Source organism: Diorhabda sublineata, chromosome 3 (assembly GCF_026230105.1).
Source record: "Diorhabda sublineata isolate icDioSubl1.1 chromosome 3, icDioSubl1.1, whole genome shotgun sequence".
Taxonomy (NCBI): Eukaryota; Metazoa; Arthropoda; class Insecta; order Coleoptera; family Chrysomelidae; genus Diorhabda; species Diorhabda sublineata.
Window position 1 is genome coordinate 18,144,585 of NC_079476.1, and position 21,548 is coordinate 18,166,132.

A 21,548-nucleotide genomic window follows, 5' to 3' on the forward strand; every position below is an offset into this window, starting at 1 on the left:
CAAAGTTTAATTCATTAATTTTGGTCATTGCAATAAAAAGTGTGAGCTGGTGCATTGTCTTGATCAAACAACACTTGTTGCAATAAGTTTGGATAATACTCGACGTTGATAGTTTTTTCTTTTCCAAGATAGTTATTGAAAATTATACCATACACAAACTTATAACTAACCTAATAACTGTTTTATTCCATATAATATCCTAAACAAAAGGAACTGAATTAAATAGCTTCATTATTGTTCATTTTAAGTTAAGTCTCTCTTTGTCTTACGTATTTCATTCATAATTCCATCATCTTTGTTACATTATAGTATTAAGGATAGGAAATTAATCATCACAAGAAATTCATTGATACTTTTATTCACGTAACAAAACTTAACAAATAACATATTTACAAATAAAACTATGATGGTTGATCAAATCATTAACGCTCTATAGTATTTCACGAAAAATCGATATCTATCAAAAATGCTAACAACACATCATAAAAAATTCATTTCCGTTCGATTCACAAATATAAAAAAATTTGCAATAACTCATAATCTTAGTAGAAATCATATAAAAAGGGACAAAAACCATGAGGAGAATATAAAACAATAAATCGAAATATCAGGAAGGGGACGGGACCATAAGTTAATGAATCATTCGTAACAAAACACAAAATAATATGCGAAATATCGTCCTGATTACGACATGAACAAATTATGTAATTATTGTCATTATAAGCAAAAATGAAATGGATGATGAAAACACAGTTAGAGAAAACTACAAAAGAATAAGAAGTGAACATTAATCATAAAGACACTGACCACAGGATTCAAGATTTTAAATTTTAGTAACATTTTTAAAAATTTAGTACAATCAATAATAAGTATTAACAACATTATATGGGCTAATCTGATATTCATTATCCTTTAGAGACCATCCCTAGCTTCCATTTGTTCCGGTTTGGTTATTTTCGATAAATAACTCATAGAAATAACACGAAATTAGATATTAGCCCAATCGCTAGAAACCAAAAATCCCTCTGAGCTGAAATAGTGAAATAGAAAGTAGAAATTCTGCATAATGGACACCCCACAACACAACAACAAAAAATCGATCCTGAAAGTTCACCGAGCTGGTGTAAATACCACCCCTATGTGGTCTCAATTGATAATTTGTTTTCTGTCGGTGAGAAAATTAAAGTTGTGAGCAGTAAAATGTCTTCACTAAATACACATTTTTAGAAATCGAATACAACATTTTTTTATACAGAATTTTCCGCTCTTTCATTTGTCATGTTATTTTAGGAAAACTACCATCAATTCATGAAAAGTAACCTAAAAATATACCAACTGGATTAATTAGAAACTGAAGAAGCAAATGATGCATTTAACGTTAATAGAAATATATTTGAAGGTGAAGTAATATCAGAACAAAGGGAATTTATAAAATGATAAGTGGGTGACAAACGAAGCTGAAACATTCATTGTAAATATTGAAAATAAAAGTAATATGATCAATATATGATCCAAACAAACTAAATAATGTCAAATCAAGTTCAATAGTGTAACAGTGAACAATGAAGAAACTATGGAAATCATAAATTCCTGGTAGGGAAGACGTAGATAGAAAAGAGAGAAACCACGAGTAATTTAAAAATGAATGAAAGAGAGTTTGGAAAGTATAATAAAGAAATAGGAAGAAGTAGTTAACAAAGAAGAAAAATATTAAAATTTCTGGAAACAAAAAGGAAATAAATTAGAATTGATAGAAACCGATAAAACGAATTGTTTCTGTTTTTTCGATTTGTGGTTTCTAATACTGCATAAAAGTAAACAAGTATCAATTTTTCAAGTAATTTGTTAGCAAATTTGTAGAAAATATGTTATCAATTATGAAAGCAAGATTTGTGGAATAAACGGTATAAAAAACTATCTGTTTATGATACTGTAGCTACTACTTCTGGGTTTTTTCGTTGATTAAATGGATTGCTTATCAGTTTTGCAACATTCTGAAGTACTGCTATTGGAATCTGGAAATAAACAGAATTTTAATAGCATGATTACAATTTGAAGCGGAAATAGAATAAACAGTGGAGAAATTAGAGTATTTATGATGATATATTTGAGTATCTTAAGTAAGAACAACAATCTTCCATAGAAATTAGCCCTTTTGATTAATTAGCAACAATAAAAATTCACGAGAGTCATCAAAATCTTCCAAATAATTTTAAACACATTACCTGGAATATATCATCGATGAATCTAGCGAAAACAGATCCCGTTCGAACCGGTTTGAACGGGGTATTTTCTGTTGCGGGTGCTGCAGGTGATGGATTCAATCCGGTAGTGATACCCGTTATCTGAATTGATGATGCTGGTGCTGCTGGTTGCTGAGGATCAGAAGACACAACAGTTTGTTCAACTTTCTTTTCTTCTGACACTGTATTCACCGCCACATCATTTATTGTTGCCTAGAAGGAAACAAAATGAATTTAATCTGGTTATTCTGGAGTATGTAAACGGTTTGAAGATTTTATTCAATAAAGTAGAAAAGTTCCTATATATATCTTGAAAACGTCATTTTTATATCCATAATTAGTTTTGGAACTGGTATCTATACTTGCTTATAAACCTCCCCAGGGTTGATATTATATGGAAATTTGTCTGCAGCTTTTAAAACCTACTTCAGTTTCTCCGAAAGGTTTACTTAGGGTAATTAGTTGAGAGAATAATATCTATGGGGCGATATGAGGTTATAAATATCCTCTGAAGAGGTTGATAATTGAAATATTGAAATTGTTAGGAGTTTCCAGTTCCGGATCTAGTACAACGGTTGAAATTTGTCATATCTGATGAATTATGTTAAAATCTTATAGTTAAAGTATTCGTATTTGTGATAATGATATTAGATAATGGGACATGTTGATTTAAATGAAGGTTCCGAAGTTTTACGATGTAATGAACTGAAATTCTGAAAATTATTATTTGAATCAAATCAATTTGGAGTAGATTTCATCAGTATTTGATAGGAATAGCCAGACTTAAATAAAGAAATATAGAATAATGAAGAATTTCAGATATTATAATGAAATTATTGAAATGTTTAAATAGAATATTAAGTTTCTTAGCTGTAGTTTTACATAATTTTCGTGAATTTTCGCAACGTTTTGATGTGATACGTTCGTATGTGATAATAGATGAGTTGAACCACCTCCATGTTTGTCTGTACAAGACTGCTGTGCAAATTTACACTTACGACAGACACTATCACTGTGTTATATGGAATGCACAGTTTTTTAATATGTGATACGATTCATTTTGGTATTGACATAGGACTCACTTCAACGAGTTCAGATTTGACAACGTGCGTCTATACATGGGATAATCCAGAGATGCTTCAACCTTTTTATTCATTATAAATAATAGCTGCCTCCCTTTCCCCAAAATAACCAGTTATAAATTTAATGACGTTCTCGTCTTCTCGTCTGATGAAGATATCTCTTCTATAAGAGTTAGTTTGAGATTAGAAAACAGAAAAGCTAAAGGCTAGATTTGGTGAATACGGTAAGTGGGCAAGCTTTTTCGTTCTCTTGAAACTGTTTGTCATGATTTTTACGACCGGGGAAACCGTTTTTGCCTTTTCGGAGCAGATTCGCCCTTTGCAATCCACTGGCTTGGATGTTCTTTATTCCATTTTGCTTAAATATTGTCTGTAAGGCAAATGTACATTTCTGCTTAAATTCAGTCGCAAAAATTTTAGTTTTCTGGTTTGAACAACAACAACAGACAACAATCATGATTAGTTACAATGTTACTTCATTAACTTGTAGTAAAGTGGATTACACCTAATAATGTTTCAGAGGAAATCTTGGGTGAATAAATTCAATTCAAAATTATTGAATAACCTAAAAATATTAACATAATGGCACTGACCGAAAATTTTGTCATAATTCGGACATTATATTATTATTGTAAATTGCAAAATATTTTTTTTATCATTGTCAGATGAAGTTTAATAGAAACCTGTAAAAAGTAAGGGATCTGTGTAACATTGATCCTAAACATATGATATATATTGAATATAGAATTCAAAAGCCTCAAAAGTTTATATTACTTCACAAAATAATTGTTTTCACGTTATCGCGAGATTGTAGATTCACTCACAATCAAACAAACAAAAAAACGGAAAAATAATTAGAGGAACAAAATTGAGAAAAAAATGTAATAAAGCAAATTTGAATACTTTTAATAGCCTTTGAAAATTTCCTATCTCCATTTTTTCATAATAGAAATAAGTAATATACGTAAATATGAAATTGCAAGTTTCAAATTACTATTAATTACAAAATTCATATGAAACCATATTTTTGAAGACACTTTTTTATTACAGAATAATTCCATATCAATGTAAATAATTGTATAATTATAATATTCATATTTAGATTAAATTGATAGGCTGTTTTTATAACACAAGAACTTCTCATGAAGACAAAACATATTTATAATTAATCCTCATGCTTTTTATTATTTCCGTTCGTCAAATAGCTTTTATTAATATAAAATAACAAATAATAAACTATATTACATCAACCCAATAAAAAGATGAACCGTTGTTTCATCAGAGGGCATTTTTATTTCAATATTTTCTACTATTTTATAATTTTGTCGTAGCAAATATTTTTCCACGTTATACAAAAGTACATCGGTTTTGTAAGTCTATGAAGGTTTATTTTCATTTAAAATAAATGAAAATTGATTTTTTGATGGTAAAATATACTACACTTATGATATGAATATGAATAATTTGATAAGACAAAAACTGAATTTTACTTTATTTTATGTAAAAGTAATAAAAACTTATTTATAATAATAATAATAAAACAATGATGGTTCAGCTAATTAAACATGAAAGAAGAATCTGATTACTTTCCTGCAAAAAATTGCGTGCAATATAACATAGCCCAAAGCCTTGAAAAAAATCAAATAAAGGATTGAAACGAAGGCATTTTAAGAAAAAGTCTTAGGCAGTTTTATTTATATAAAAATATCTTAGACAGATTTATTTTGAGTTCTCAACCCACAACAACATTCGAAACTTTATATTTCATAAACTATTGCATTCATGAAACTCAAAAATTGGAAAAACCAAAAATTTTCACAATGGAACTGATTTTGGATTTTATAAATGGAGCACCGGATATGGTACGGGCAAATTAGGCGATTTTGAGTTGAAACCGTAAATTTAATTGAGCGGTTTTGATTTTCAAGATTCTGGGAGGTTTTGGTATACTGAATAAGTCTAGCAACTCTTAACAAAATTACGGACACGGATTTTTGAAATTTTGGGACTTCAAACGCGAATAACCCACAAACTATGAGAAATTTGAAAAAACTGGCACAAAAAAAGTGTAGGGTACAAAATTTTCTACAAAATAGTATCCTAGGTATTTGTTCCTAACTTGAAAATTTTCGCGTTAAAATGGGTTTAGACACTGAAAAATATTTTGAATCGCGAATTACTCAAAAACTACGAGGAATTCAAGAAAAACTGCTGGAGCAAAAAAATGTACAGCACAGAATTCTCTACAGATTGATCTCCAAACATTTTTTCCTAACCACATCATTTTCACCGTAAAGTGGGTTCATGTACATATGAGGATTTGAACACGAACTGCCGGGACAAAAAATGTGGAGCACAACATTCTATATAAAAAAGGTTTTAATATTTTTCTTACTTCAAAATTTCCATTATAAAATTCGAAAAAAAGTGCCGGAACCAAAATTGTAGAGCACAAAATGAGTACCCACATTTTTGTGAGAGAGAAACTATTAAGAAGTCTTTAAATATTGAAATGATCAACCGAGAATTAAGATAGTGTTCATGATCGCGTTTTTCAAAAGTTTGTTCATTTGAAACCAAGAAGTAGTTCATGTGTGTTATATACTTAAAAATAAATAAGACGAACGACAAATCTCTCATTGCATTTGCTTGTTTATATGGCTTTCGTCGTTGAGAGAGATTTACTCAGAAATAGCAGCTGCAACGAAGAAATATTTCAACAGTCTACTAAAAGATAGATACGCCTATGGATTAAGAATGCTTCATAATTTTATTACTCTCTTATTCATGAAAATAGACTCTAGTAAAAAATTCAAATTAAAAATCACAATACGTATTCAATTTACGATTAATAATCCAAAATATCTAATTTTGTTTTTTTATCAGTTGAGGCAAATTGTTTAGCCAATTATTAATTTTGATTTCAATACCTTATTTAAGTGATATCCCAGTTGCCTGTAGGATCTGAATAATTCTTTGTCGGCATTAAAAAAGTATCCTCCAATTTTTCTATTCTGAAAAACATTTATTTCCACTTTTCAATCATTTTCCAACTTGAAATTATTTTACAAATACAAACAGTTCCCCAACTGCCTTTTAATGTCGATCATAAAATTAATTATATCAACAAAGTTTGTAACTTTTCAGAATCATCAACAAACAATTACATTTAAACTTTTCTGCTTCATTGATCTATTATTCACATCATAAGGTTTTCGAATAAATGTAAATTAGGATATCGATAAAAAATATAGGGTATACTTAAAAAACAAATTTTACGATCAGCTTTCCATCGTTTCTAAGAAGAAAAAAGCAGCTATGAAGATATACCTTCTCAAATAGTTTCTTACGAGTTGCCAAAGATGTGTGAGGCCTTACATTATCATGGTCAAGCACTAAACCAATCCATTTTGACATTTTGACCGTTTCTCTTTGATTGCTCCATTAATTGTTGACAGTTAACATCAGAATTGATCGGTTGGTTCTTTGGAAGCAGCTCAAAAAACACAACATCCCACAATCCCACCAAACTGACAGCATGAGCTTTTTCGTTGTTTTCATCTTCTGATGTGGTTTCTGCTGGTTCATCATGTTTGCTACATGATCTTTTTCGAACTATGTTACTGTTCAGGATTCATTTTTAGTCACCAGTGATGAGTTGTGTTAAATAAATTCCTTTCAATTCGTGAGGTATCCAAATATCAAGCTTCTTAACTAGCCCAAGAAGTTTTAAGTGTTTTTCAATTGTTGTGTGCATTACATGTAGCTTTGATTTGGTCATCATCAAATTCAGTAGGCCGACCAGAACGTTGCTTGAGGGAAAAATCCCAATCAGCACCAACAACTTCATATATTTCTTTGTCAGCAGTAGCAGCAGCATAATGAAGTAAAATATGTCTAAAATCGTTTCTTTACTTCATTTAAAATTACCCCACAATTGATAGCTTGAATAAAAGTCACGCACTACTTGCTTCCAAAGTTACGTGAATGTGACTAGTATCATATGACAAACGGCACAGTACAGCACTAATATAAAATATTCAAAGAATGAAAGCAAAGCTCTCTATCAGTAAAAAGCGAATGTACTTAGTTACCAACCTTATATTATGAATCGTCTAGTCAACTGTCAAAAAGAAATTGTTATTCAGGGGCACCAACTCGCTACAGAAAATTAATATTTTTCTAATACCGAAACAGAAAAAAGATATTGAATATTATATTATTCTAATCAAGTGTGATGAAGTTACGATGAATAATTCGATGAAAACCGTTGGCATCGGGTATATTGAAAAAGAAGGTTTCATCCTTTTGTTTGATAATTTCAGAACCTATACTGCTTGAGCAACGAAAGAAGTTTTTGGAGTTGATCGAGAAAATTTCGATTAATAACATGTTATATCAAAAACAGATAAATATTCTTAATATTTCGTTCATCAAGTTGAGTAGGATCATTTTGAGAATGTTGTTTTGTCTTCCATTCTACTAAAGTTTCCTTCAAAATGTGTTAATTTGTTTTTATTTTCGCAAGATTTTGAATTATTCTCAGTAACTTAAAAGAGTTGCTATAAATTCAATAGGGTTTTTTCCACAAAATACATTCAATAATAATTTGATCCAATTTCTTCTGAACACTGAATATCCACTAATTCAGGCCGCAAAAATGGGTTTGAAACAGGATGTGAGAGAGAAAAGCCTTTTAGACTCCTTTTTATGAGGTTATTGAATATCTCAAGCCTGCTCAAACAAATACTAACATTTCTAGTTTTTTCATAATATTTGCATTGCTACACATCACTATTGTCGGTTAGATTTTTCACATAGTCCCAGTTAGATTTATATTTGATATTCATTTAGCCCAGAGTATACTCGTCATGGATATAAATAATGGTGAGTGATGAATGATGAGTCGAAATAATATAAGTTGTCTGTGATAAATTCTATACTGCATACTCTACATCTCCTCTAATGCATCAATTTAACAGACAATTAAAGTACTCGAATTATAATCTAAATACAATCCTATATTTTTTCGAGTTTACTACCGATGCATCTCTGTGTTCCCAATCCTCTAAATAATTCCCAGGAGTTTACATTTCTGACAGTTATTCAGATTAATGTCAAGAGAAAATACCGTCCTGAATAGTTTAAATATTCGGCGTAAGTTTGTTAAACAGATTTCATTGGTCAAGAGACAATGAATCAGTTTATCCTTCACAATTGTCTTAAGGGCACACTTAATTGAAACAATCATGTTTTGAATACATATTAATATAATTGATTAGTCTGTGGTACAAACCTTCATAGTTGTTATTATACAGAGTGAGTTTTATGTATAGAACGCCTCAGTTATATCGGAAACGGCTTGTAGTTTATCATAAATTTTTGTGTCTTATGATACGGCCGGTATTATGGTGGTATTTACATTGTTGTCTGATCTTTCTTTTTTCCCGAATAATAATGAACTTTGTTATTTCAAATGAAGATTTTGCGCTTTTCGAAATCCTTGAAAAATACTTATTATTTTTCATCGAATATTCCCTATACGTAAATTTCAAAATTTCTAAGTTATAGCTACAAGTTCGTTATCTCCGCCGAAGTTGAAATAAAACATTTAAATGATGATTTTTTCCTGATGTTAAGCAGAACAGATACGAAATAACTGATTATTTCTGAAGTATATTTCAATAGACCCGACAGTATTGCTGAAGAAATTAATTAACGAAATTACCTCTGAAGTCGTACAAAATGTTGTACTATAATTCAAACATAGCTTCGTTTATTGTCAAGAAGTGAATGGAGAACATTTTCAACATTCAATTTAATTGTAAAGTAGGTACATTGAAAATTTATAGGGCGTCCCACAACGAGTTAAAACCATCTGAATATGGCAAAATACTCATAGAAAAATCACGAAAATTTCTACGTTTAGGTTTTCGGACACGATCTTTTTAAATAAAATGTTTTCAGAGATGATCGACTTCCGGTTCTACCTCTCTAACTTTGTTATTTTGAATAGAATACCCTGTATATATACATTTTAAAAATCTATGTAAAATTTTAATATATTTTGTCCAAAAAATTTTTTCGCAAAATGCATACTTTGTAAAAAATTTGACCGTTGCAGACCCTTATAAATTATTTTTTATGAAAATATCTTTAAAGATATGAAAATGATTTCTATTCGGTTGCTATTAGCACAGTCAGACGTATGTGAATCTATGTTGAAAAATTTTTCATTCTATACAAGGTGTGTATAAAAAGTGTTCAAAGTTTAACATAAATATCAAATTTCTCTATTTTTTTAAATAGAACTAGAAAATAGGACAAATCCAACTATTTACACCCGAGTATTATCAAGTAATCGTCTTATGCTGTACCTTTTATAAAAGATCTTACGAGAAGTAAATTATAAAATACTGCTTTGACCTGTTTTACTCTCGACAATACTTCAGAATATATTTTACTAAAACCATCGAAGTTAGTAGCGGAAAAAGGATTTTTCTCATGATTTAACAGGAAACTTTCTCATTAATTATTCTTCAGCTACAGTCACCAACGATTCCCTTGCCTTTCTTGACTATTATTCCGCTAGCAGTATGAGGTTATAACCACACAACAGAAAATGTTCAGTTAATCGAATGCATTGCAGGTTTTCAACATGTCCACCCTGTTCAATTTATTATTCATGGTTGGGACACAGTATATAAACCTAACCAAAAATTTCTAAAATAAAAGGAAAACAAAAAAAAATTAATGAAGAACATAGTTATTATCTGCATTTACATAGGAAATGTTCGATTTACGTTGAAAATGACGAATTAACTTCAATTGTCTCAACTACTTAGAAGAACCTTGAATTCCAATCTCTTGTTTTTCTAATCACGTAATTGTAGCATTCGTAATTATTAGTTTGAATATCTGAATGATTTTAAATTGAATATTACCCCTATGCATGTTGTATTCTATTTCAATTAATATATATAATCGAAATTTGAGCAATTTCATATAAATAATTGAATGTTATTATAATAAATATGACAAAAAAAGTGAAAGGAATATTTTCAGCTAAACGATTTCTGGGTTGGGTTGTGTCAGACGGCTTGCGATCCAACTAACGAACAAGACATTTTACGTAAGCTATCCTTTCATAAAATAGTTGTCGTATCTTCTCAAAATAGGCGTTAATGTGTGCAATAACGTCTTTATTTTATCCTGCAAGTGAAAATTTTGATTTAACAAACAGAATATGTCGCTGGGAGACAGATGTGGAAAAGCACTTTCTTTTTCTTCAAATCTGTTCGCAATTTTTGAAATTAGTCAATTAGTCCAACTCCTCCTCTATAATTAAAAACGGTTACTATCATTTTTATGGTTAATGAAACGTTACTTTTTTCAGAGCAGGCTAGACTTTCTCAAAACACAATTGATTCATTGTATTCAATTCAGGGGAACGTGGTGGCCATGCAAATGGACCTCCCCGACAAATCCACCTCAGGAAACATGTTATAAGTTCTGATTTTGCCAATAACTTAGAAACGAGGCGTCGGATGGGAAATTTCACATGATTATTCTCACATCATCTACTCACTCCCGAATGTTTTGCATTAAGTCCCGAAATATCCTGTATAGAGCAGTAATCTTCATCTACTATAAAGCAACAACTTGATCTCAGATTTTTGTGCATCTTTTGCATGTTTTCTTATATTTCTTGATGAGAGGGCATCAAGGAATACAAGAAAACATGCAGAAGAAGCTAAGGAATCCTAGACTAGAAATAACAGACCGACGGAATCGTTTATTCGGAGTCGTTTGGAACCATGAGATCCGCTCAATGACAAATGGAAATCGGTAAATCTGTTTTAATGTATAGAGAAAATTGAGTAGAGCCGTCAAACTTCATCTTCGTATGTCGTGACTCCCATATAAGCTATCATACTAACTATCATTGCTTCAACTACTGCTGCGTGGAATAGCTGAGCTGTTGAAACAACTTGTTCGACTTCAAGCAATATTGTAGTTCACGATCCTACCAAAAATCCAATAAGTACTAATACAACGATTGATTTCTTTGAACTCGTCAAGTGCCAATAGTACTGTAACTTCTTCTCACTTTCACACTTCAAATTAGTAATGCTCACAATTTTGCTTTAAATATTGCTATTACAAAACAAAGATTGATAAACATTTTGTTTGAAACTAGTAATTTTTGAAAGAAAGATAAATTTTGACGTTCAATCAATTCAAATCCCTTTCTGCCATTATCGTCTCATTATTTATTCCATTTATTTTTTCATTAATTCCATTGCATTTTCTTCTACTTCAATTTTAGTATTATTTTCATTTATTTTCAATTCATCTAATCTATATATTTTGATAAAGATTTAAAGAAAAGTCGAAACGTCAAAATTTACATTTCTTTTAAAAATTATTAAAAAAACTAATTTTAGTACAAAAGAGACCTAAAATTAAGAAAATTTAAATGCATTAATATATCCAAAGGTCTAAAAAATAAAAAATTAAAGAAATGAATACCTATTGTTCGAATTTAGCAATAAAGTGAAACATTAATGCCGATCGATCGCTAGAAATCGCTTTTCAATGCCTCAAAGATGTGAGATCTCAGTATATGGTTTATTCAGGATATGTGAGTAATCTTAGTCGTCTTGTTTTAGTACTGTTTTAATAAAACGAAAGGGAATTTGCAGAAGTTCTAAGAAAAAAAAATTTTCTGTATATAACTCTCGTAATACCTAACATTTCAACTCTTGAATGTACTGTACGGTATATATTATTGATTAGTAATATCAGTAAAGGAATTTGTAATTAAAATCAATACTTTCTTACCTTGTCCAGTTGTTCATTGTTGGTAGGGAAGGCAATAACGGTTGCAACCGATAAAAAGAAGATTGCAGCAGTCAATCTAAACATAACTGTAACAAAAAATTTCCAGATTTTATTGAAAAGATATCATTTTAGCAGATCTAGCAGTTTATTATTTTTAAAAGCAAAAATATGTGAGACAATCGAGTAATTCTGAATCAACCTTAAACTTAACATTGATTGACCATCCAAGAGCATTTGTTATTTGGGTCCTTAGTAATTTGACTATAAACAACACAGCCTACAGTCCAAAAAGCTGCTTTTCTGTGTTGTTAATTTTGAAAGATTGTGACCTTCACAAAACTATTGATGCGGATCTTTGTTGGATCTATTGAACCAATTTTCGAAATCGATTGTTAACAGAAAAGGCGTTATCATGCAACAGGACAATGTTAGACGAAGATTAGAAAAAAAATATCAAATTGGGATGTACTGCATCACCCAGCTCATTCGACAATATGAAGTCGACATCATTCATGGTCAACTGTAAAATGTAGAACATAGGATATAGTTTGTAAATATACGAAGGTCTTCGCTTTATGGGCGAAAGTTGGAAGGTGAATATAAATTATTGATAAGTGAAGTGAAAGAACAGAGATTATGAAAATCAGAAGGAAAACTTCCTTCTGAACAATGTGGAATATTGAAGAGATACGATTTGCTAAAATGGAAAATTAATAGCTTTAAGATATATAGTCCAGGACCAACGCTTTTAACCTTATACTGAAATTAATAGAAATTATTATCGGTTTCCGAGCAGTATTTCACAAACTACTTTAAGAAAAAATTGTTCTCCAAGCGAACGGCTACGGAAAATTGGTATTTTGTCAATAACGTGGAGGGGTTAAAAATTTCGATACAATGTCTATGACCAAACTTGTAGAACGTAAAAATCTGGACAAAAAAGAATTGAACATATTTTTCCGAAAAATGCTTCCTTTACTTGATGCTGAGCTGTAATTGGTAATATCAGATATACGTGTCAACAACTCTGAATACTGCAAGATTTGCCGACTAAAATCTCTATAACTCTCTTTTTTGGCTGAAAAGGTCTAAAGTAAACAAGATTCTGAAGGCAAAACCTTCAGCAATATATATATATATATATATATATATATATATATATATATATATATATATATATATATATATATATATATATATATATATATAACTAGCAAGTGCCGTTTAAAAAGGTTTCTATTTGTTATCCAAGGATAAAATATTTTTTATTAATAAATGATGACATTTTACTAATTTTTAAAATTTTTGTACTTTACTTCGACAAGCAGAATTTTTTCCAAGATTCAGTAGGTCAAAATTGAAAAAATGAGGTACTGAATTCATTACAACCTTGTCTTTGGCTAAATTCAGTCACATTTGTCTCAACACGTTGTTTTTTAGTTTGTTGATTTTTTTTTGATCGATGTCTTTTTGATTAACGAGAAATTATCAAAGTGTAGGTCCCTGAAAAAAGCCACTTGTCATTCTAGTCCCAATACTCTGCTCTTTCAGGATATGCGTCTAAAAACATGCCATAAGAAAGTTTTCATTCATATTGTTTTACACTTTCCGGAAATTTTCCAAATTACATGGAAAATCTTCTGAATAGGCAAGTAAATCATTCTTATTTACCATATCTTCATCAAAGTGAGTATTTCATAATCTCCTCTCTTCTCACAGTAAGCTTAATTTTTATCTTCATAATCTCAGAACATTTTTATTTTGAAATCCCAAGCGAAATTTCCCATGCTTCAACTATGATGAGAATGTTGATATCTGAATAATTAAATAAAGATAATGTACTACCGGCGATTACTTACCATCATTCAATACATTCATAAATTAATACTTTTTCATTCATTTTGGTTTGTACTAGGAATTCTTGTCTATCTTTTCCACTTATTCCTGTTCGAAAATTCCATTTTCATATTTTTCACTCGATCTATATGATTTAATAATTTTTCCACGTTCAAGAAATTTATTTCATTAAGTTATAAATAAACAATCCGATTTGTCAAATCTGTTATCAGATTTATCTTACAATGCTGGCGAGTATACCACTTGAGTTATTATGGAACTTGCTATTTTTTGGCCCAGTCTTGGAAATGATCTTAGTTGACCAAGGCATTCGCATAGTCAAAGCTCTATTGTGAAACCTAACCTAACCTAACCAAGATATTCGTATTGCGTTGTGAGAGATACGCTTCGCTCTTCATGAGATCAAGAATATTACAACAGAACACAATTTTTTTTCTTCAAAATAATCCCGTAAATCCCATTCTCTAAAGTGATACCTTGAAAAGAATGTACCTAGGGCTAATAGATTTTTTGATGTCAGTTTTGATCCTAGGTCTTGCTTCCTCTTTCGATAGGTTTAAGTAAATAATTTAATTTTGTTTGGGTTAACAGCTTCTTGTTGGAATGAATTCATTCTATGATGAATTGGCCTCACTCTCAGATTTAGCTGTAACATTGATCAAAATTTCATGTGGAGATATGAGTGAATACATCCACAATGCAATCTGAGTATTTTGCGTTACCCATAACGCAATAACCTTTGTATATGCTCGAGTTGTTACCCAAACGCGTTCTGAGTAGTATGCTAAAATCAGTGACTCTAATAATACCAAATCCACAACGCGTTTTATTAAGATATTTCATATAAAAACTATTCACGCTTGAATATCACTTCTAATCTAATTTTAATATAATTGTTGAAACTATTACATATTCACATTTCGTGGAAGTCAAAAGTGATACTATAGATATAGAAAGTTATTTATTACATAATTAGATACTCATATACTTGAATAATTGAGGACTTAACGAAATGTTTAAATGTTTCAAATCATTGGTTATGAACGTGAATTTTGAAAATTTAATAGTTATTCAAAACGTTAAGGCGAGACTACTTAACGCAAAAAACAGTTTCGCTTCGTATATTCCTGATACTTACACCGAAACTTGTTTCGCTCGTACTCGCGAGTAAAGTTTTGTCGATATCGAAAAGGCCTACGACACGCTACAATAAAAACCATATCGAAACCATTCTCGTATTCGAAAAGTTTGAAACACGGGTGCTGTTTATCACCAACATTATTTACAATATACATTCAGGAAGCTCTGAGCAGTTGGAGAACTTTAATTGCGAAAATAGAAATTGAGATAGATGTAGTGCCCAGCAACCAAGTTGTTATAGCCTGCTAAGAAAACAATGCAGTTTATATACTAGGAAAATTGGACGACGAATAAGCAACAGGGGGTTTGAATATTGAAATGTCGAAAATAGAATATGTGCCGGTAGAAAGCACAAAAGGAGACCCCGAACTGCAGATAAACAGGTTCAGACGATGTAGATAATTTGATTAACTAGGAAAACTAATTTCGGAAGATGGAACAATAAAAGAAGATATGAGAAATAGAGTGCAGCAAGGGAATGAAGCAACACAAATTCTGGACTCATTGCTTTGGACAGAAAAAATCAACCTAAACCCAAAAATGGCAATATATTGACGGATAGTCATGAGAAAACAATAAAGGCTGTGGAAATGGACTACTTGCGAACATCTTGCAGAATATCCGAACATATGATGAGGATTAAGCAGGGCAGATGGCTGACAAAAGTATTAATATCCCAACCGCAGAATAGAAGGGAGCTCAAAGGAAGGGATTGAACAGACCACGAAAACAGAGCTATCCAGGAAAACGAGTGCATAGATAGAAAAATGTGACTTACGAATGCGGGATGCGCCAAAGGAAACCGTAGGAACCACTGCTATATATCCACCCGACACGTTTCGCTCTATATGAACAGTTAGGCCGAGACAGTGACATAGTTATGTGAAACAAATTCTTAATTCCATATTTATAGTACAATTTGTCTTTAGTGTTTCATACTTTTTAAGATAGCCGATAGATATTATAACATACATATTGATACCATAACCTTTCCAGCTGACTTTGCGTCTTTCCACGCTTTGGAGTTACATGCAATCTTCTCGGCTAAATGTTGATTGGACTCGGATGTGGAATGATAGAGTTTTATTTTACTCATCGTCACATATTAACGCGAACATCGGGTTTAATACCATCGATTAGCTCCAAACACAATTTAGAATTGAAATAGAGCTGTCATATATCCAACTATCCATCCCCGATATATCCCACATGTTTCTATGATATTTTTAGGGTCTCAGCTATTTTAATCAGTTCCACTCCACGGTTATTTTCCTCAGTAACAACAACTTCGAAGCTTAATCACTCCTCACTGATTGATTTTCTTGCTGAAAATCTGAAGTGTATTGAACCAAGTTTTAGCTTATATATTTTTTGCCAAAAACCAATGCTTTATCAATATTCTAATATATTTTTTCAAAAAAACAAAAGCTGATTCACTAAAAATGTTAAATCTCACAAACTTATAGTAGAACGGCGTCAAATTTATATACGTATCTTTTGAAAGTTAGAGATGACTAAAAATCGAATGGATTCAATGCTAGTAGCTCCATCCAAGTGTTATCTACTTTTCAGCTACTAAAAGCACTGAACCAAACTACGTGAAGTGATTTTACTTTTAATAAGGGAAAGGAAAGGTCAAAGGAAAATTTGTGTCAAAAGAAATTTTTCGTGTGATAAGCCGATGGTAGTTTTGACGCAGATTTCCCGATTATCCATTCCACTCAACTATGCTAACATTATAACATCTGTCTTAATATGTCAATAAAATGTCAATGGAGGTGTTTGCTTCAATAAAGATCTTCTTTTCACACTAAAAAACATGAACCCATATGTTTCCTTCGATGATGGAAGTAGGCATGTATCACGGGGTTTCATTCTGCAACCTTTGGTGAATTTAAATGTAGTATCCCTGAGTTGAATCCCATCCTTATGAGATTTTAAATCATGAGGAACTTCGATCAATCAATCAATTGATTTACGGAGAAAAGTCTTAGGGCACCAGAAATTAATAGTAGTATATGAGAAACTACCATAACCTCTCAAAGTTGCTGTATGGTAAACGCTAGAAGCGGCGTCGAACCTTCTTCTAGGATAACGTTGATCTATAAATAACTATATTCAAGGATTCCTCTATAAAATTCGGTAGTGAGGTTAACATCACTCAATAAGTCGTGTGACTGATACATAGATAACGCTGCCATTATCAAATCCATATGACGTCTATGAAGTACCAACTTTCAAAAGGCGTAATGTGTGTTATTTCACTATATTTCGATTAGTCAGCCACTTAAGTGAAACTAATTCTGTTATTTTCAAAATAATTTCATGTATTAATTTATCATTGCTTCTTGATGAAAAAAAAATACTGTACAAACTCAGCAATAGCTTCAAAAGTGTTATCTGGAGTCTCCTACATTGAAAAGAACAATATGTGATTGGTTTGTTGAATTTAAACATGGTCGTACAGGAACTGATGATGGTAAACGTCCAGTTGAGATGGTTACTCCAGAAAACATCAAAAAAGTCCACAATTTGGTTATATCTAACCGTAAATTCAGATTGCGTGAGGTAGCTGAGGCCTTAGAGATATCAGAAGGAAGTGTGTTTACAATTATGCCACGAGAAAGGTATTTTCAAAGTGGGTGCTGCGTTTACTCACAGTCAATCAAAAATCAACAATGTGTTGAAGATACAGAGCAGTTTTTGACCGTGTCTACAAATAATAAACAAAATTTTTATCGTCGATATGAAAATGGATCCATCACTCTACTCCGGAATCAAAACGATTATCATCTGAGTCCGGAGTCCGGTCAACCACGTCCGAAGCGTCTAAAGGTACAACTGTCAGCTGGAAAGGTTATGGCTTCAGTATTTTGGGATGGGCATGGAATATTGTTCATCGACTATGAAAGGGAGAGACAATCAATATCAACTAACTACAGAGTTATTGGATCGTTTCAATTCAAAAATGAAGGAAGAACGCTTCATATGTCGAAGAAAACACCACTGTTTCGCCAAGACAATACAACGTTTCATAAGTCGCTGGCAACGATGGTTAAATTGAACGAATCACCTTTTGAATTGCTTTTTCATCCTCATAGTCCAGATCTGGTTCCCAGTGACTACTGACTATTCATTGATCTCAAAAAATAATCACCGTTAAGAAATTCAGCTCAAATGATTGAGCAATCACTGAAACTGAAGTCTACTTTCAGTAAAAAGAAAAATCCTTCTACAAGTACGGCATCGAGAAGTTAGAGCAGCGTTGGAATGATTGTATTTCTTTTCATTGATGAATAAAATCGATTGCAAAAAATATGTTTTCTTTAGTTAGTCGCACGATTTATTGATTGATGTTAATTCACTATAATCATTGATATCAATTAATCACCTGTACTAATAACTTCAGATTGTTCGTATAGCTACTGCAGTAACAAGTTATTCGAATTCTCATACTTCTGTTTCATGCTTCAATTAACAGTATCAAACGTAGAGAAATTTCTTCTAGTTTGACGCTAATATTATATGTCAACGACCTTGCAAACTGAGCTGTAGAAAGATGCCGTTATTGACAATATACTATAATATAGTAGCTAATTTGAAATTATACTAATATCAAAATTGTATATATATAACATGGAAATTTGAATATTATATTCGAGAAAATATGTATTTTCATAATAGTCCAAGTAAGTTGTATAACAGTTTTATACCTAGAAAGATAAATTATTTACTTCTATTAGAAATCACCATCAACTAGCCACTATATTTTTGCTTTCACGTTAGCTTGGACATGCATTCAATATCTTTCAAGACCTTCAAAGTCGCTTGGACATTGGACAGAATATTAATGTACTGATAAGATTTCCTCTCATTAGAAATCACCAGTAACTGATGAAAATAAAAAGTCATTAAAACGACGCAGAAGGTTTTGTGCCCCATTTATCAAAATGTAAGTACTACTTTTCGAAGGTATCCACGTTTTTCGATAAAATCGGGCATTCGAAAGGTATCTTTGGTTTTCGCGCAAAATGTAGTCGTCTCAAGGTTAACTTATCAGAAAACCAATAAACATATTGATGTCGTTATACAAAATGTTCCTCTGTCTTCCTAGATGATATTTGGTTCGTTATAGGCCTAAATTGCTTTCTTCTCCATTAAAACTTCATCTGATCCTTCAGCCATACTTTCAGTTTTTTGTAGATGTTACAACTGATGAGGCCACAGTAGGGCTCTGGTTCAAAATATGGAGTTGTTACTCCTTTACTAACTAGACTTTTTTGCCTGGAAGGCCTGTTAGCCATTACTCGTATATGTCTGCTTCCGCGTTAGCTTAGACATTCACTCGCTATCTTCCAAGACTTTCAAAGTCGCTTGGACATTGGACATTCCTGACCTCGTGAAGAGGTTCACCAATAGTGCGATGATATTAGGAGAATACTATAAAACTGGATGAATGCCACGTATAACTGAGATAGATAGAATAAATTTCGTCAGACTTATGTCCAGCAATTGACAAAGTTGATTGATGATTACTGATCTCAAGATGCTCAATCCAGATATTTTCTAGTTCTATCGATTCTGGAATCTCCAGTTTCTTTGACTTCAATTTTTCTATCTAGACCAATCTATGGACGCTACTAGAAGCCACTTCTTACACTATTAAATAAAGAGGAGGCAGGTTTAGCAATGCTATTAAGGATGTCGAAGGCATATTGATTACGGTGGTGTAACTGTCCATTCTGAACTGAATCTTATCCAATTGAAATAGAAAATAAAACATAGGTTTCATGGAATATTATAAAAATATTGTTTGACGTGATTGACAATAATGATAATGACTATGATGGAGTGCAGGATGATGCTCTGTATACGTTGTTGGAAGGTGAAGAAAGAAGAATTGGATTCACAAATCAACGAACTGACAGCAGATAATATTATGATGAAGATCTTGAGAGAATTTTGTTTCTCAACACCTTCAAAGAATTTTTCGCACTAAAAAGGCTGATCTAGACCGAACAACAATTTAAAAAGTAAGAGAATTCGAATGTCGAAAGAGCCTGAAGCAGTCCGAGCTCAACATTATGTGCCTTAATGTATTTTCTTTACTGGGAAAAGAACCTTTGAGTCTGGAATAATCTCTTCAGTATCATATTGTAATAATATTATGTGATTAATAATTCTTGTTATCACTATATCAATAAATCATTGGAAGACATTATTTTTGTTGGAATATAATTCGAAATTGAGCATTTTTTTCAAATTTTAGTTCAACTCTAACTCAAAATAAGTTTAACCTTTCACGTTCTTGCTGAAAAAAAATTCGTGATTCATTGTTTTATATAAATAATATATACAAAGTCTCATTGATGGTGTTTTTATGGTATTTCTATCAAAAAATGGAGGGCTGTCAATAGTAGTTGAGCAAACTCCTACGTTTTTTAATTGTATTTTCGAATAATGACTAACAAAACCCTAGAAGAAAAATTTTACATCAAAAGTAGATTTACGAATACTATGTTCCATTTTTTGAAAAGGAAGTAATAGTATGTTGATGAAGGTAAAAACATTGACTATTCATCTAGCTATCACCCAAGCATTTCCTACTATTTAAGCGGATATGAAAAAGCAGTCAGAAAACTAAATAGAACCGCTGTTGTTAAGATAGTGGTGAAATTGTATTAATTGCTTTTTATCGAGTACCAACAATAGGAAATGATAAAAAAAACTAGAGAAAGGACAAAATACTTTCAGAAAAGTAGTCATATAATTGTCAGCTCATTAATATCAAAGAATATACCGAAAAACACAGAAGTATTAAACATTATGTAAATCCAAAGAAATGTACAAAAACGGTATAAGATATGTCAAAAATATTATTTCATGCGTTAGATTCGTAAAAAGTTTTTATTAGATGTAGGATATTTAATTTTCATATTTCTACTAAATTTCAACACAATTTTGAATTACTTATAGCAAAATCGTTACCTGTTGATAAAAGTTCACTCTACACTTTAACAGAATGCGGAATAAATTTTCGCAGTCGCCTCACTCAACTGTCTGAAATAGAGAGTTACTGACTTAACCGACCGTTGAGGTCCCCTACCAAATGACCTGTGGTAACTATTTATTGGTAACGTTAACACGGGTGCTGAAACTAAAATAATGAACCAGATCTAAGGTCACGGAAACGTTCGATATTTCTTTGTACTATTACGACTGTATTTGGAAATATTTATTTTTTTAATGAAATATGTAGAATGCAATGAAAAGTGTGAGTCATTCGGCTTAAAACATATACGGAAAATTTGAGGTTTTTATAGAATATAAATGTTTTATTGTTTGATAATTGAAACAGGTAAAAAACTATGACTTTCACTAT

General features: G+C 31.3%; 1 protein-coding gene across 1 annotated transcript; it reads right to left on the minus strand.

The window, feature by feature from the left end:
* Positions 1-341: 341 nt before the first annotated feature.
* Positions 342-21,284, minus strand: LOC130441325 (uncharacterized). Its single transcript, XM_056774948.1, has 4 exons — positions 21,155-21,284; positions 12,170-12,255; positions 2,226-2,456; positions 342-2,015 (listed from the first exon to the last, which is right to left on the minus strand). Exons 2-4 carry the CDS (start codon positions 12,251-12,253, stop codon positions 1,923-1,925), a joined length of 408 nt encoding a protein of 135 aa, XP_056630926.1. The 5' UTR covers positions 12,254-12,255; positions 21,155-21,284; the 3' UTR covers positions 342-1,922.
* Between the last annotated feature and the right edge of the window lie 264 nt (positions 21,285-21,548).